At 45.4% G+C, this 16,925-nt stretch overlaps 1 protein-coding gene across 2 annotated transcripts; it reads right to left on the reverse strand.

Annotated features, from left to right (window-relative positions):
* Positions 1-740: 740 nt before the first annotated feature.
* On the reverse strand, positions 741-15,789 carry LOC123136861 (uncharacterized). Of its 2 annotated transcripts, none has more exons than XR_006467406.1 (3): positions 1,562-2,115; positions 1,158-1,304; positions 741-1,042 (listed from the first exon to the last, which is right to left on the reverse strand). XR_006467406.1 is itself a non-coding variant. In XM_044556369.1 (3 exons), exons 1-3 carry the CDS (start codon positions 15,605-15,607, stop codon positions 988-990), a joined length of 312 nt encoding a protein of 103 aa, XP_044412304.1. In that variant the 5' UTR covers positions 15,608-15,789; the 3' UTR covers positions 741-987. The 2 variants fall into 2 exon arrangements, 1 of the variants encoding a protein (XP_044412304.1); XM_044556369.1 differs by lacking the exon at positions 1,562-2,115 and adding an exon at positions 15,498-15,789.
* Between the last annotated feature and the right edge of the window lie 1,136 nt (positions 15,790-16,925).

The raw sequence follows: 16,925 nt of genomic DNA on the forward strand, positions 1-16,925 counted from the left end.
ACGGGGTCGGTATTCGGCTCCATCGCTGTAGAGGTAGCGGCCCCCGAGGCGGTGTCTAGCCACCCATCCTCGATCGGTGTAGTCGGCTCCGAGTCAAGGGTCAGAGCGGGCTCTTGTGCGGCCTCCAGGGCACCATCCGGTGGCAGAGCTAGATCATGCCCATCGTGACAGTGCGGCGCGCTCGGCTATGGCTCGAATCCGTTGAAGATTAAGTCTCCGCAGATGTCGTCCGTGAAGTTCAAACTTCCAAATCTCACCTGATGGCCAGGGGCGTAGCTTTCGATCTGCTCCAGATGGCCAAGTGAATTGACCCGTAGTGTGAAGCCGCCGAATACGAAGATCTGTCTGGGGAGAAAAGTCTCACCCTGGACCGCGTTGCTGTTCATGATCGAAGGAGCCATCGGGCCTATAAGCGATGACACAGCGGAACTCTTAATGAAAGCACCAATGTCGGTGTCAAAACCGGCGGATCTTGGGTAGGGGGTCCCGAACTGTGCGTCTAGGCGGATGGTAATAGGAGACAAGGGACACAATGTTTTTACCCAGGTTCGGGCCCTCTCGATGGAGGTAAAACCCTACTCCTGCTTGATTGATATTGATGATATGGGTAGTACAAGAGTGGATCTACCATGAGATCAAGGAGGCTAAACCCTAGAAGCTAGCCTATGGTATGATTGTTGTTCGTCCTACGGACTAAAACCCTCCAGTTTATATAGACACCGGAGAGGGCTAGGGTTACACAGAGTCGCTTACAATGGTAGGAGATCTACATATCCGTATTGCCAAGTTTGCCTTCCACGCCAAGGAAAGTCCCATTCGGACACGGGACGAAGTCTTCAATCATGTATCTTCATAATCTTGGAGTCCGGTCAATGATGATAGTTCGGCTATCCGGACACCCCCTAGTCCAGGACTCCCTCAGTCTTCGTGTACAGATCTGCGCTTCAATCAAATGACTGAAGTTCTTTATGACGCCCATATCGTCGCTTAACAGCAAGTTTTTACCATGACTTCTCTGAGTTTTATGCAGATGTATGTCAGACTGCAAATAGTTGCTATATAGTTTAGTACAGGTCACAGAAACAAACTACAAACAACCAAACAAACAAACATACAAACAAAGTTGTAGGCAAATTGCAATATGAGAGTTTGAGCACCTTGCAACACAAACCATGCCTTCATGATTTCGCCCCCTTACCATTGCCAACATCATGACTTTCTGTAAATGTAACAAGCTTCCCTTATGTGTTGAAGTCATGTAGAATAGCAAGCTGCCCTTGTGACCTTCGACGGCCTTCATCTGGCTGCAATCAGATGAACAATTCATCTTAGCATCTTGAATTTTTAACATGTAACCAACATAGTCAGTTTACAACAAAATTTAAGGTAGCAAAGTCTGTTGGACATGTCTTTCTATTTTGATATGTATAGCAAAACTCATAAATCTGTAACAAACTGTCATTATGGACTGAATTTATGTACAATAGGAGCGGGCCTTTAGTACTGTTGGTATTTCATGTGATCTGCTTGCAAAGTCAGTTTACAAGTATTTGCGGGATACCTGAGTCTGTTGGACATGTCTTTTTTTTAATAGTTCCATATGGGGACTCCACACAGCAAGCCAACGGATCAGACGACCTCATCACATGTACCTATAAATTATGCTTCACAAGTCAAACACTATCCCAAGAGACTGAATGTGTTGCAGGCCCGATGGAGGGGACAAATGTTGACGACTCTAACAAACGGATTATACCCGTAGCCGACGATGTTGACAAAATTTACATGTTTGGTCGAGGTATAAGGCTGTGCAAATACACAGAGCTTAATTTTATCCTTTTTATGTGATAAATCTTACCTAACAGACTTGGGCACAACCGATTCTAATGTATCAAGCGTGTGACTTGTAGAAGTCCATATTACTCCCCTGGAACAGATGATACTTGAGACCGATGGTGATAGCACATATGATACACCAGGTATATATGTACCTCCATGTATATGTTCAGTTTCACGCCCAATATGCGATAATATCCTAAAGAGACTCGAAGGTCCCACCAAGGATAGAACCGCATATTGAAACGCTTTTGCAAGGTGGATATCATTACATCAACATTACATAATAGATGGGGATACATACAAGAGGCATACAATGCCACAAGAATACACCATCATCATACATAAGATCAACATTCGACTACGGATGAAACACAAACAGAAACTCAAACGACATCCACCCTGCTAGCCCAGGCTGCCGACCTGGAACCTATCCCCTGATCGAAGAAGAAGCAGAAGAATTAACATCGCTCTCATGTCATGATCATCGCAAAACCTATACCTGCAACTGTTGTTGTAGTAATCTATGAGCCACGAGGACTCAGCAATCCCATTACCATGGGTATCAAGACAAGCATCTTAATGGGAAAGGAAGGGGTAAAGTGGTGAGGTTGCAGCAGCGACTAAGCATATATGGTGGCTAAGATACGCAAACAAGAGCGAGAATAGAGCAAGCGGAACGGTCGTGAAGCTAGCAATGATCAAGAAGTGATCTTGAACTCCTACTTACGTCAAACATAACCCAAAAACCGTGTTCACTTCCCGGACTCCACAGAGAAGAGACCATCACGGCTACACACGCGGTTGATGCGTTTTAATTCGGATCTGGTGTCAAGTTATCTACAATCAGATATTAACAAATTCCCATCTGCCACATAACTGTGGGCACGGCGTTCGAAAGTTTATACCCTGCAGGGGTGTCCCAACTTAGCAATGATAAGCTCTCGCGGTCAACGAAGGATATTCCTTCTCCCAGGAAGACCAGATCAGACTCGGAATCCCGGTTACAAGACATTTCGACAATGGTAAAACAAGACCAGCAAAGCCGCCCAGATGTGCCGACAAATCCCAATAGGAGCTGCACATATCTCGTTCTTAGGGCACACCGGATGAGCAAGAAGACGGGTTGGCGTAGACCCTGGTTGCCCAGGGTCGCCGGACATCATTCGGTTTCGACCAACACTTAGACAAGCATTGGCCCGGGGGGGCTAAAATAAAGATGACCCTCGGGCTCCGGAAACCCAAGGGAAAAACGGCTAGGTGAGGCAAATGGTAAAACCAAGGTTGGGCCTTGCTGGAGGAGTTTCATTCAAAGCGAACTGTCAAGGGGGTCCCATAAATCACCCAACCGCGTAAGGAACGCAAAATCCGGGAATATAACACCAGTATGATGGAAACTAGGGCGGCAAGAGTGGAACAAAACACCAGGCATAAGGCCAAGTCTTCCACCCTTTACCAAGTATATTGATGCATTAATAATATAAGAGATATTGTGATATCCCAACATAATCCTGTCCACCATGGAGCAATCTTCAACTTCACCTGCAACTAGCAACGATATAAGAGGGGCTGAGAAAAAGCGGTAACATAGCCAAGCAACAGTTTGCTAGGAAGGGTGTCAAAGGTTAGAGGTTCATGGCAATTGGGAGGCTTGAAAAACAGGTGATAGGTAGCGCGGCATAGCGATAGAACGAAGCAACTAGCATAGCAATGATAGTAGTGAGATCCAGGGTAGCGGACATCTTGCCTGAAATCCCACAAGGAAGAAGAACGAGTCCATGAAGAAGGTGAAGCCACGAAGATGAACCAAGTGTAGACGAACGAATCCTCACGATCGCAACGAAACGGGAACTATTGAGAAGAAGCACACAACATAGTAAACACACCACACATGAACAAGGCATGATGCACAACAAGCATGATGCATGACAAGGCTACATGAAGCTACTCATGGCAAGAGATGATGCATACAAGATCAACACAACAAAGCAAGTTTAAGTGAGGCCGGAAACAACATAGAACTAATCCGGTAAGTCCTCATATGCGAATTTCGAAGTTGGTACAGATCTGACTAAACCTTATGTTCAAGTCGTTAAACAGCAAGTTAATATGCAGCAAGATGATCTACATGAGATTCTAGTCAAGTTACATATAAAGTTCATTTAATTCGGAGCTACGGCCTAGAAGATATAAGGAAAACAAGTTAAACATGGCATTGATGCAAAATGCATTCAAACATCAAGCAAACACACCAAAACGAGGATTCAACATGATAATATGAAACTACATGCAAAATCAAGCAAGTTTCATATAGAGCACACTCAAAACGGAGCAACGGTTCAACACACACACATGAAACAAGTTTAAAGGACAAGCTGTCCAAAACAGCAACTAGGCATATGGAAACCAACAAAACAACATGCTACAGTACCACAATGTCAAAACAAAAGGCATGGGCATGATGTACAGGTAAAGCATAACAAAACATGAACACTGACCTATCTCCAGAAATCACTAGAACATACTCAAAAAGACATGGCAAGATCGCAAATAATAACAGTTTCAGACTTTGCAGAAATAACATCAGGTTGCAATGTTTAGAGCTATCAAACAACATTTTACAGGAACTTAACATGGCAAACAAAGGCATTACATGAACCTACTAATTGCATAGAACAAAATTCCTTTACTGACCATGAGCCAAAAAGCATTAGAAGATATGATGGCACCCATGTAAACATGGCAAGTTATATGACAGATTCAAACATGGCAGGAACAACAATAAGTAGGCATGTTGGTGAGCTTGTACCACTCACCACAGAGCACTAAATGACATGGCAAGGCAACCAACTGCAAGAACACATGTTTATGAAGCTAAGCATGGCAAGAGCAAGTTCATAGGGTGCATGGATCACTAGTAAAACACATGGCAAAACTGAACTTAATGTTAACAGGCTGACAGCAACATTATTTCGCAACTTGAGAGCAAGGTTACAACAAGCTACAACAGGCTATAAATGGAACCAAGGGCATGGATGGATAGATCATGACATGTGTAACAAAATATCCTTAGTTAAACTCTCCATATTATGCATAGAATGACTTGTAGCAGTAGGTTTACATGGCAACAAAATATAACTGAAACAGCCTAGCAAAATAGCAACAGCAAGTACCCTACTTAATAAGCTTGATGCACTCACTACAAGACTCACAAAAATACGTGGATTGCACCCCTGTATATATGGCAAGCCATCGTTCAAAACACATGTAGATCTCATGCTCATAGGATGCACACATCAAATGCAACAAAAATGACAAATCATCAAGTTCTAACAGTTTCAGCAGATTAACAACATATAGCACTCTTGCAACGATGATTCAGGCATCAAGATGAACTCAAATGAACATGGCACAATGGAATCAAATGTAGAGCATCTCATGACGAACATTTTGACATATTACATGCACAAAACGGAGCAGTATGCAACAAGTTATGGTAGGTCAAAGATAGCACCAGAATATGCAAAAAACTGGGGACTTAGCAGAATTTACCCTCGTCGAAAACGGGACAGAGGGAAGCGGGATGGGCGGATCCGGGACGTGGACGCCCATTTGGATCGGCGGGCTGGCGGCCAGATCCGGGACGAGGCGACGGCGGCGCCCTCCGGTGAGAGCGGCGTGGCGAGGGACGACGGGGCGCCGGCGGGGAGGGAGAGGCGCGGCCGGCGGCGAGGGAGAGGCGCGGCCGGGCGGCGCGAGCAGTCACCAGCACGGGGCGGCGCGCGAGGGAGCTGCTCCGGCGAGCTCCCATGGTGGCGCGGGGCGGTGAGGCGGCGGGGCGGCGTCCGGCGTGGAGCTCCGGCGGCGGGCGGAGGCGGCGGCCGGGCGGAGGGCGCGGGCAGAGCCTGGTGGCCGGCGGCGAGCGGGCGAGCGACCGGGGAGGCGCGGCTCTCCGGTGAGGCCGGTGAGGCGATGCTCTGCGGCGAGGCCGGTGGCGGAGTCCGGCGAGGCGGGCGCGGAGACGGGCCCCGATGGGCTCAGCGGGCCGCGGCGGCGGGGGCGGACGGGCAGCAACGGCGCACCACGTGGCGACTCCGGGTTGGCGAGAGCGAGGGCGGACGTGTCTGGCTGCGGCCGGACGTGTCCGGTGGCGGCGGGGAGGTTTTTGCTAGGGTTTCATCTGCGAATTTGGATGGGGGAGGCCTATTTATAGATTCTAGGAGCTAGGAGAGTCCAAATGAGGAGCGGTTTTCTCCCACACGGTCGGGATCGAACGACTGAGAGCATGGAGGGGGTTAGGATGGGTCTTGGGCCAGTTTGGAAGGGTGTTGGGCTGCAAGACAAAAGAGGCTTTTACGGTACCCCGGTTAACCGTTGGAGTATCAAACAACCTCCAAATGGCACCAAACTTGACAGGCGGTCTACCGGTGGTGTACCAAGGCCGCTTGGCAAGCCTCGGGCCATTCTGAGAAAGGTTAACACCCACTCACAACAAGAGACAAAAGGGGGACGCCGGAGGACATAGGAGTGCCGGATTGCAAAACGGACAACGGGGAAAAAGCTCGGATGCATGAGACAAACACGTCTGCAATGCAATGCACATGATGACATGACAAAATACAACACGCAAGCAAATGACATGGCAACGACGGCGAATAACTAGCGGACAGCTGGCGCATCGAATCCGGGGCGTTACAGCACTCCTCCACTAACAAGAGATCTCGTCCCGAGATCTTAGGAACGAGACGGAAGAAAAAGAGGATTAGGTGAAGCAAGTGCTCAAGAGAGAAGATGAACAACGACAAGAGCACTCGGTAGAAAAGAGGAATGACGAATATGTCGAGAATCGAAAGCTGAAGGAACAAGATAGACTCTGAAACCACTCCGGTTAGAACAAGATAGAAAAAGAATAATAAAGAAGGAATTTCGGTAGCACTCCGGCTGAAAAAGGAAGGAATAGAACATGAACTTCACAAGATAGGATGACCTTGATGAGATGAACAACACAATGCCTCTGGTAGAATTAAAATGGTGGAATGAAAAGAACCGATAAGAGAACAACAACTTCCACCACGAATGAATTTGATAGCCTCCTTAGAAGGAAAGATTTAACAGGGTTGCCGAGAAAATCAACAACAACAGAATAAATTTGTTGTGGACTTATGGAAAATCCTCTCAAAATTTGAGGTGAAACTGTGCCACAAGCAAATGCTTAAATAGCTGAGAAGAACGAAGAAATGCAAAACTCCACTTGAAAAGAATACCGAGAATTAATTGCACTTCGAGATGCGAGAAGAAAAGATAGTTGAACTCCACCAACAAGATCTTGATGAACTCTTTAAGAATGAATTAAATCATGAAGAACCACCATGAAGAACTCCAGTGACAAAAGGATGATGAGATAGAATGAAGGAACAAAGAATAAGATGAGCCTTGAGATGATTTAGATGGAGGTTCCGACGAGATGGCCGAGGAAATTTGAACTCTGAAAAAGAAAAGATGAAAACACTTGGAAGTAGAATTTATTCCTCAAGAACAAACTATGAAGGAAGGGATAATCACTTGGATGAAATAAGAATAAGATTTATTGTATGCTTATCCTTCATCAAATTAACTTGATGACAATCAATGGATGTTTCATACTACTTATTCTTCTTGAAAAGGATTAAGGGGGGGTATAGCACAAAACTTGAGAAAGTCTTCATGAACCACCGGTAGGATTCGAAAGAACGAATGGATTAATATGATAATCAAAGAAAAAGAATCTGAAAGAACCACCATTAGAATTCGGAAATGACTGGTGAAAGAGAATGAATCACCGGGAAGATTAGAAGAACCAATATGCTAGGGGGGATTTAGATGCAAAAGAACAAAGAGATCATGAGCTGATTAAAGAACACCTGTACGAAGCACCAGGATAATTGGATAACGGTAGCTGAAATGTGAGGACGAAGAATTCTTCTGGAACGATGGCCTCCGATGAAAAGAAAATGGGAAAACAACTCCTGACATACTCCGGGTGGGTAAGAAAAAATAACTGACAACCAGAATAATTCGAGAGGATAGCATGAAATAGAACCACGAATCTTCGAGAGAATGGGCAATATTTAGAGGAAAAACTCTTCTTTGATCTTCAGATGATGACGGAAAACACCACCAAAGTTACTGAGATACTCCGGGAGGATGAAAAAAGAGGAAGGGTTGCACCAAATATGAAAAGAATTTGAAAGAGATCTTGGAGAAGGCATCTGACTGATGAAATTCATTCTTACGTCAAACTCGAAAAGAATTAGGAATGGCTCCAGAATAATTAGAAGAGTCAGGTAATATCCTGGGAAAAGACCTGTGGGTTAGCTCCCACCAAAAGAAAACACCGTTGAAAGGATTGTTTGAATGAGAAATGATGCACCGGAACAATTGAAATATTTGAATGAGGTGACAACCTCGAACTAATTGGAACAAAGACGAATCTCCTGAGATGTCTTGAACACTCCGGAAGGATAAACTAGCGAGAGGCAAACGAGCAGGGAAAACACTTGAGCCAAGGAAAAGAATATGATCAACCCGAAAAACTTGAATTGAGTCCACCGGAAAAGAGATGAAGAATGTCAAACAAAAGAGAACTCACCGGTTGAAACAATTGTCGGAAGACTGAAGAGGCTCCACACGAATGACATTGATGCTCGAAAGAGACTCAAGCTCCGTTAAGAAGAGGGTGGGAGGGTGGGAAAAACAAAGACAACTTGGAAGGGGGAAGCGACGAATATCTTGAAGAGAAGACGCCGGTTGAAAGAAAACAAAGGCTTCACACAAGTAGGATGGATACTCGATTACGGACTCCGGCTCCGAGATGAAAAAGGGGTGGGCGGGTGGAAAAAAAGAAAACAACTGAGGATTGAACTTGGCAACGATCAAGAGGCTCGAGTCAACTTGACAAGAAATGCACCGGATAAAAGAGCTGAGAAACAACGACCAAAAAACCAACTACGTGAACCTAAAGAAAATTTGAAGGAGAAGAGAAGTAAATCAAAATACCTACGTCAAGATTCCTCACCAGAGCGACGAAGGGGCAGAGGAGTAGAAAGAATTCCTACTCTCCGATATAACTAGACTCCGAAAACAGTTTTCTTCTAGACTCAACAACGGCCAAACTACATGATCAATCAACAGGGCTACTATGGTCCGTCGAGGCTCTGATACCAACTTGTCACACCCAATATGCGATACTATCCTAAAGAGACTCGAAGGTCCCACCAAGGATAGAACCGCATATTGAAACACTTTTGCAAGGTGGATATCATTACATCAACATTACATAATAGATGGGGATACATACAAGAGGCATACAATGCCACAAGAATACAACATCATCATACATAAGATCAACATCCGAATATGGATGAAACACAAACAGAAACTCAAACGACATCCACCCTGCTAGCCCAGGCTGCCGACTTGGAACCTATCCCCTGATCGAAGAAGAAGCAGAAGAATTAACATCGCTCTCACGTCATGATCATCGCAAAACCTATACCTGCAACTTTTGTTGTAGTAATCTGTGAGCCACGAGGACTCAGCAATCCCATTACCATGGGTATCAAGACTAGCAAAGCTTAATGGGCAAGGAAGGGGTAAAGTGGTGAGGTTGCAGCAGCGACTAAGCATATATGGTGGCTAACATACGCAAACAAGAGCGAGAAGAGAGCAAGCGGAACAGTCGTGAAGCTAGCAATGATCAAGAAGTGATCCTGAACTCCTACTTACGTCAAACATAACCCGAAAATCGTGTTCACTTCCCGGACTCCGCCGAGAAGAGACCATCACGGCTACACACGCGGTTGATGCGTTTTAATTCGGATCTGGTGTCAAGTTATCTACAATCGGACATTAACAAATTCCCATCTGCCACATAACCGCGGACACGGCTTTCGAAAGTTTATACCCTGCAGGGGTGTCCCAACATATCCCATGATAAGCTCTCGCGGTCAACGAAGGATATTCCTTGTCCCAGGAAGACCCGATCAGACTTGGAATCCCAGTACAAGACATTTCGACAATGGTAAAACAAGACCAGCAAAGCCGCCCGGATGTGCCGACAAATCCCGATAGGAGCTACACATATCTCATTCTCAGGGCACACCGGATGAGCAAGACGACAGGTTGGCATAGACCCTGGTTGCCCAGGGGGCGCTGGACATCGCTCGGTTTGGACCAACACTTAGACAAGCATTGGCCCGGGGAGCTAAAATAAAGATGACCCTCGGGCTCCGAAAACCCAAGGGAAAAAGGGCTAGGTGAGGCAAATGGTAAAACCAAGGTTGGGCCTTGCTGGAGGATTTTTATTCAAAGCGAACTGTCAAGGGGGTCCCATAAATCACCCAATCGCGTAAGGAACGCAAAATCCGGGAATATAACACCAGTATGACGGAAACTAGGGCGGCAAGAGTGGAACAAAACACCAGGTATAAGGCCAAGTCTTCCACCCTTTACCAAGTATATAGATGCATTAATAATATAAGAGATATTGTGATATCCCAACATAATCCTGTCCACCATGGAGCAATCTTCAAGTTCACCTGCAACTAGCAACGCTATAAGAGGGGCTGAGCAAAAGCGGTAACATAGCCAAGCAACAGTTTGCTAGGAAAGGTGTCAAAGGTTAGAGGTTCATGGCAATTGGGAGGCTTGAAAAACAGGTGATAGGTAGCGCGGCATAGCGATAGAACGAAGCAACTAGCATAGCAATGATAGTAGTGAGATCCAGGCTAGCGGACATCTTTCCTGAAATCCTGCAAGGAAGAAGAACGAGTCCATGAAGAAGGTGAAGCTACGAAGACGAACCAAGCATAGACAAACGAATCCTCACGATCGCAACGCAACGGGAACTATCGAGAAGAAGCACACAACATAATAAACACACCACACATGAACAAGGCATGATGCACAACAAGAATGATGCATGACAAGGCTACATGAAGCTACTCATGGCAAGAGATGATGCATACAAGATCAACACAAGAAAGCAAGTTTAAATGAGGCCGGAAACAACATAGAACTAATCCGGTAAGTCCTCATATGCGAATTTCGAAGTTGGTCCAGATCTGAATAAACCTTATGTTCAAGTTGTTAAACAGCAACTTAAGATGCACCAAGATGATCTACACGAGATTCTAGTCAAGTTACATATAAAGTTCATTTAATTCGGAGCTACGACCTAGAAGATATGAGCAAAACAAGTTAAACATGGCATTGATGCAAAATGCATTCAAACATCAAGCAAACACACCAAAACGAGGATTCAACGTGATAATATGAAACTACATGCAAAATCAAGCAAGTTTCATATAGAGCACACTCAAAACGGAGCAACGGTTCAACACACACACATGAAACAAGTTTAAAGGACAAGCTGTCCAAAACAGCAACTAGGCATATGGAAACCACCAAAAAAACATGCTACAGTACCACAATGTGAAAATAAAAGGCATGGGCATGATGTACAGGTAAAGCATAAAAAAACATGAACACTGACCTATCTCCAGAAATCACTAGAACATACAAAAAAAGACATGGCAAGATTGAAAATAATAACAGTTTTAGACTTTGCAGAAATAAGATCTGGTTGCAATGTTTAGAGCTATCAAATAACATATTACAGGAACTTAACATGTCAAACAAAGGCAAGAAATGGAACTACTAATTGCATAGAACAAAAGTCCTTACTGACCATGAGCCAAAAAGCATCAGAAGATATGATGGCACCCATGTAAAGATGGCAAGTTATATGACAGATTCAAACATGGCAGGAACAACGATAAGTAGGCATGTTGGTGAGCTTTTACCACTCACCACAGAGCATTGCATGACATGGAAAGGCAACCAACAGTAAGAAGACATGTTTATGAAGCTAAGAATAGCAAGAGAAAGTTCATAGGGCGCATGGATCACTAGCAAAACACATGGCAAAACTGAACTCAATGTTAACAGGCTAACAACAACATTATTTAGCAAATTTAGAGCAAGGTTACAACAAGCTACGGCAGGCTATAAATTCAACCAGGGGCATGGATGGATGGAGCTTGATATTTATAACAAAACATCCTTAGTTAACCTCTCCATATTATGCATAGAATGACTTGTAGCAGCAGGTTTACATGGCAACAAAATATAACAGAAACAGCCTAGCAAAACAGCAACACCAAGTACCCTACTTAATAAACTTGATGCACTCACTACAAGACTCAGAAAAAATACATGGATTGCACCCCTGTAAATATGGCATGTCATAGTTCAAAACACATCTAGAGCTCGTGCTCATAGGATGCACACATCAAATGCAACAAAAATGACAAATCATCAGGTTGTAACAGTTTAAGCAGATTAACAACATATAGCACTCTTGCAACGATGATTCAGGCATCAAGATGAACTCAAATGAACATGGCACAACGGAATGAAATGTAGAGCATCTCATGATGAACATTTTGACATATTACACGCACAAAACAGAGTAGTATGCAACAAGTTATGGCAGGTAAAATATAGCATCGGAATATGCAAAAAACTAGGGACTGCAGAATTTACCCTCGTCAAAAATGGGACGGGCGGATACGGGACGCGGGCGCCCGTTTGGATCGGCAGGCTGGTGGATCTGGTCCAGCCCGGCCTGATCCGGGACGAGGCGACGGCGGCGCTCTCCGGCGAGAGCGGCGCGACGAGGGACGACGGGGCACCGGCGGGGAGGGAGAGGCGCGGCCGGGCGGCGCGAGCAGTCACCGGCGCGGGGCGGCGCGCGAGGGAGCTACTCCGGCGAGCTCCCATGGCGGGACGGGGCCGTGAGGCGGCGGGGCGGCGTCCGGTGTGGAGCTCCTGCGGCGGGCGGATGCTGCGGGCGGGCGGAGGGCGCAGGCAGAGCCTGGTTGCCGGCGGCGAGCGGACGGGCGACCGGGAAGGCGCGGCTCTCCAGCGAGGCCAGTGAGGTGGCGCTCTCCGGCGAGGCCGGTGGCGGAGTCCGGCGAGGCGGGCGCGGAGACGGGCCCCGATGGGTTCGGCGGGCTTGCCCCGGGCCACGGCGGCGGGGGCGGACGCGCAGCGACGGCGGGCCACGTGGCGACTCCGGGTTGGCGAGGGCGAGGGCGGACGTGTCCGGCTGCAGCCGGACGTGTCCGGTGGCGGTGGGGAGGTTTTTGCGAGGGTTTCATCTGTGAATTTGGACGGGGGAGGCCTATTTATAGATTCTGGGAGCTAGGAGAGTCCAAATGAGGAGCGGTTTTTGCCCACACGATCGTAATCGAACGACCGAGAGCATGGAGGGGGTTAGGATGGGTTTTGGGCCAGTTTGGAAGGGTGTTGGGCTGCATGACAAAAGAGGCTTTTATGGTACCCCGGTTAACCGTTGGAGTATCAAACAACCTCTAAATGGCACGAAACATGACAGGCGGTCTACCGGTGATGTACCAAGGCCGCTTGGCAAGCCTTGGGCCATTCCGAGAAAGTTTAACACCCACTCACAACAAGAGACAGAAGGGGGACGCTGGAGGACATAGGAGTGCCGGATTGCAAAACGGACAACTGGGAAAAAGCTCGGATGCATGATACGAACACGTATGCAATGCAATGCACATGATGACATGACAAAATACAACACGCAAGCAAATGACATGGCAACAACGGCGAATAACTGGCGGGCAGCTGGCGCATCAAATCCGTGGTGTTACATTCAGCTACATATTTTGTTATACATGTCAAACACCATCACAGGAGATGTTGCAGGCCCGATGGAGGGGACAAATGTTGACGACTCTAATGAAGGGGTTATACATGTAGCCGACGATGTTCACAAGATTTACCCAAGTAGTCCAGGTATTAAGGCTGTGCATATATACAGAGCTTACGTTTAGGCTTGTTATGTGATAAATCATACCTAATAGACTTGGGAAGAACCGATTCTAATGGATCAAGCGTGTGACTTGTAGTAGTCCATATTACTCCCTCGGAATGGATGATACTTGAACAGACTGATTGTGAAAGGACATATGTTCATCAACCTTCCCATTTGATTACAGGTAAGTATTATGTTGCTGAAAGGTTAACACCTTGTGCCTACAACTTTGCCTTATTTCAGTCCAATACTTTGTTATGTTTACATGATGCAGACAACCCTCCAATCTCATTCCTATATACTGTAAGTTCGTTGCCGGCTCTCAGTAATCTGACAAATGAACTAGCTAGCATGCAACGTGATAACGAGGAAAAGAGGCCGCAGAATGTTCCACGCCATCCTCTCAGTGATATCACTAATGCTTATCAACCATCCTCTATGGACCTTGACGAAAAAGAGAGCTGATAAAAGCTCGGAGGCAAGCTGCTTATCGAAAGAAAAAAGAGGAGGCTGTCGTCAATCAACAAGATGAAAATATGTCTGCCCTTACGATATCAGGTAAGAAAGTTTTATGTGTCGGCACTGCGAGGATAGTATATATACTCCCTCTATTCCAGAATATAAGGTTAATATCAATGTACATGCAGATATGCAAAATGTACCCCTGTTACCTCTCGGTGATATCACTAATGGGTGTCAACCAACCTCGGTGGACCTTGACGAGAAAAAAGAGCAAATGAAGGCTCAGAGGCGAGCTGCTTATCGAAAGAAAAAAGAGGAGGAAGCCAGCAAGAAACAAGATGAAAATCTGCCTGCCCTTACGAAATCAGGTAAGAATGTTTTATGTTTCAGAAATAAGGTGGTGGTCAGTACTGTTCACCCAGACAGAAGCAACAAGAAAGCTTACAAAGTATACTAACCAGGTTCATTTCAATTATTCTTTTATATTCAGCACTTTCCACAACTAATTTGTTCTCGGAACCACACAGTTTGGTGAGCCTCTTGGCTAGGTGATCGTCAATAGCGTTATTATCTATGTCAATGGGGTAGGGCACCGTCTCATTTTGTATGAGTTCTTTCAAAGTCTGGGAAATAAACATAGAAGGGATTTAAAAATCTTGTCAGATACAATACAAGTGTCTAAATCATGAAAGAAGTAGGGTATTTGACAAAGCAGTGCGTAAATCATAAAGTATAGTCTTGCTTAAGCCTCTGTATGTATGTTTCTCTCGGTAATGCTCTCGAATGTTCATGCATAGAGCTAGATGTCTGTATTCTTCCATTCTTGGTAGGAGTACCATGTCAAAGCTCATTCATCCCTAGCTAGGAAGGTCTAACCACTCAGTAGAAAATCTGAATTTTGGGTCGGCCCTAGCTAACCTGCTGCAAGCAATTTTGGGTCGGCCATAAGTAATTGAACAGTTACAGAAATCTGAATTCGACATGAGCTCCACACAACCAAGTAGTGCTTATTATCTGTTCTATGTCGCTGGTAGGTATCCACGCTAGCTACAGCCGAGTCAACTCCACTCTTCTGAAAAACCGCTACATGCGCAAGACAAAAAGAAAATCCACAGATTGTCCAACCACAACAAGGAACAAAACATCTTCTCCTCGAGAGGAAAAGGCAGGGGGCAAAGGTAGGCAGAGCATCGAGACGAATCGATTCGTCTAGCTGACGAGCTAGCGAGCCAGCCAGTCCATTCGGAACAGAGCCCGCACGCACCCATAGAGGAAGCGCGGAGTGAGGGAAGGAGGTGGCAGGAAGGGGTAGGCGTACCCGCACTTGTCGGAGAGCATGGCGAAGCTGCCGGATCGCAGCGGCCAGTCCTTCCTCCACTCGCCCACCCCCGCCGCCGTTGGGGCGGGCGCGCCGCACGCCGCGCTCATGCACCTCGCCGCTGCTGCCGTGGGAGATGAGGGAGCCGGTTGTGCACGCACCTGATCAACGTCGGATGATTGGAGGGGAAGGGATAAGAGGGGGCGGCGGTGGGAGATGAAGTCTCTAGCTGTGGGGGGAGAGCGGAGGGAGTGGAGTGGGTGAGATCTAAGAACTGTGCGAGAATGGAGAGAGTGAGGGAGACTGGTGCTGGTTGGTTTTTTTTGAGTAATACTGTTTTTTCTTTATAACTTGGAGTAATACTGCTGGGTTGGGTGCTGGTTGGGCGTGCTGGTTAGCCAAGTTGGGCCTTTGACGTTTGCTCTTCGAAGGAAAAATACACTAAAGTATATACTTATTACATATATTTAGAGTATCACAAAAAAATCAAAATTTTGAGAAAAGAAACTGAATATACTTGGTTTATGTTGAATTGCTTGCATGTTTTTAAGTTTTGTCGGACAATTTTCCTTAGCCTATAAAAAGAAATAAAAATTATCAAAAAAATAAAAATGGACTAAAATGATTTAGGAAATTTCAGATGACATATTATTTATATTTGAACATTATAGTTGGTTGTTTGCTCCGAAAGAAATGCAACATCTTTTTTGTAATAATATGAAAACCGGTTTTTCTTTTTACAAAATAAAACAGCTGTGTTTGTTTCACTCTTAATTTTATTATACTCCCTCCAACTGAAAATACTTGTCCTAGAAATGATTATATCTAGACTTATTTTAGTTATAAATACATCCATTTTATCCATTTCTAGGACAACTATTTCCGAACGGAGGGAGAATATTATATATGTTTATATGATGCAGTAGCAAATATCATTTATATTTCATCCCAGATAAAAAGTGATGGGTTCCGACATACACATTGATGTAACGATGACAGGCCGGAATGAAACACGATGAGAAGAGGTATATAGCTAATCATTCTTTCTCTGTGCCTTCTACATGATAAAACAAAATGTTTATTTTTTACATATTATTATTTTTCCGAATATAGGAAACATAGATATGGATTTTGGAGATTCACAAAAAGAATGCATCAACAACGGTTCCGAAGCGACGACGCTGAAAAGGGCCGAAAATTCACCGACTTTTTCACAACAAAATGATGTGGAGGCCGTGATATCTCATAAAAAACCAAAAAAAGATGCCAATTTACATGTTCTCGCACAAGGTATTCTTTTCAATGATTTGGAACGAAGGGAGTATATAATATAGTAAAACATAGATATAATCTAAACGTGGAATTACAGTTGATAAATGCTTACATGTATTGCATGCTGGCTCACAACCATCTAGACAGGGCGGGTGA

Source organism: Triticum aestivum, chromosome 6B, assembly GCF_018294505.1.
Source record: "Triticum aestivum cultivar Chinese Spring chromosome 6B, IWGSC CS RefSeq v2.1, whole genome shotgun sequence".
Taxonomy (NCBI): domain Eukaryota; kingdom Viridiplantae; phylum Streptophyta; class Magnoliopsida; order Poales; family Poaceae; genus Triticum; species Triticum aestivum.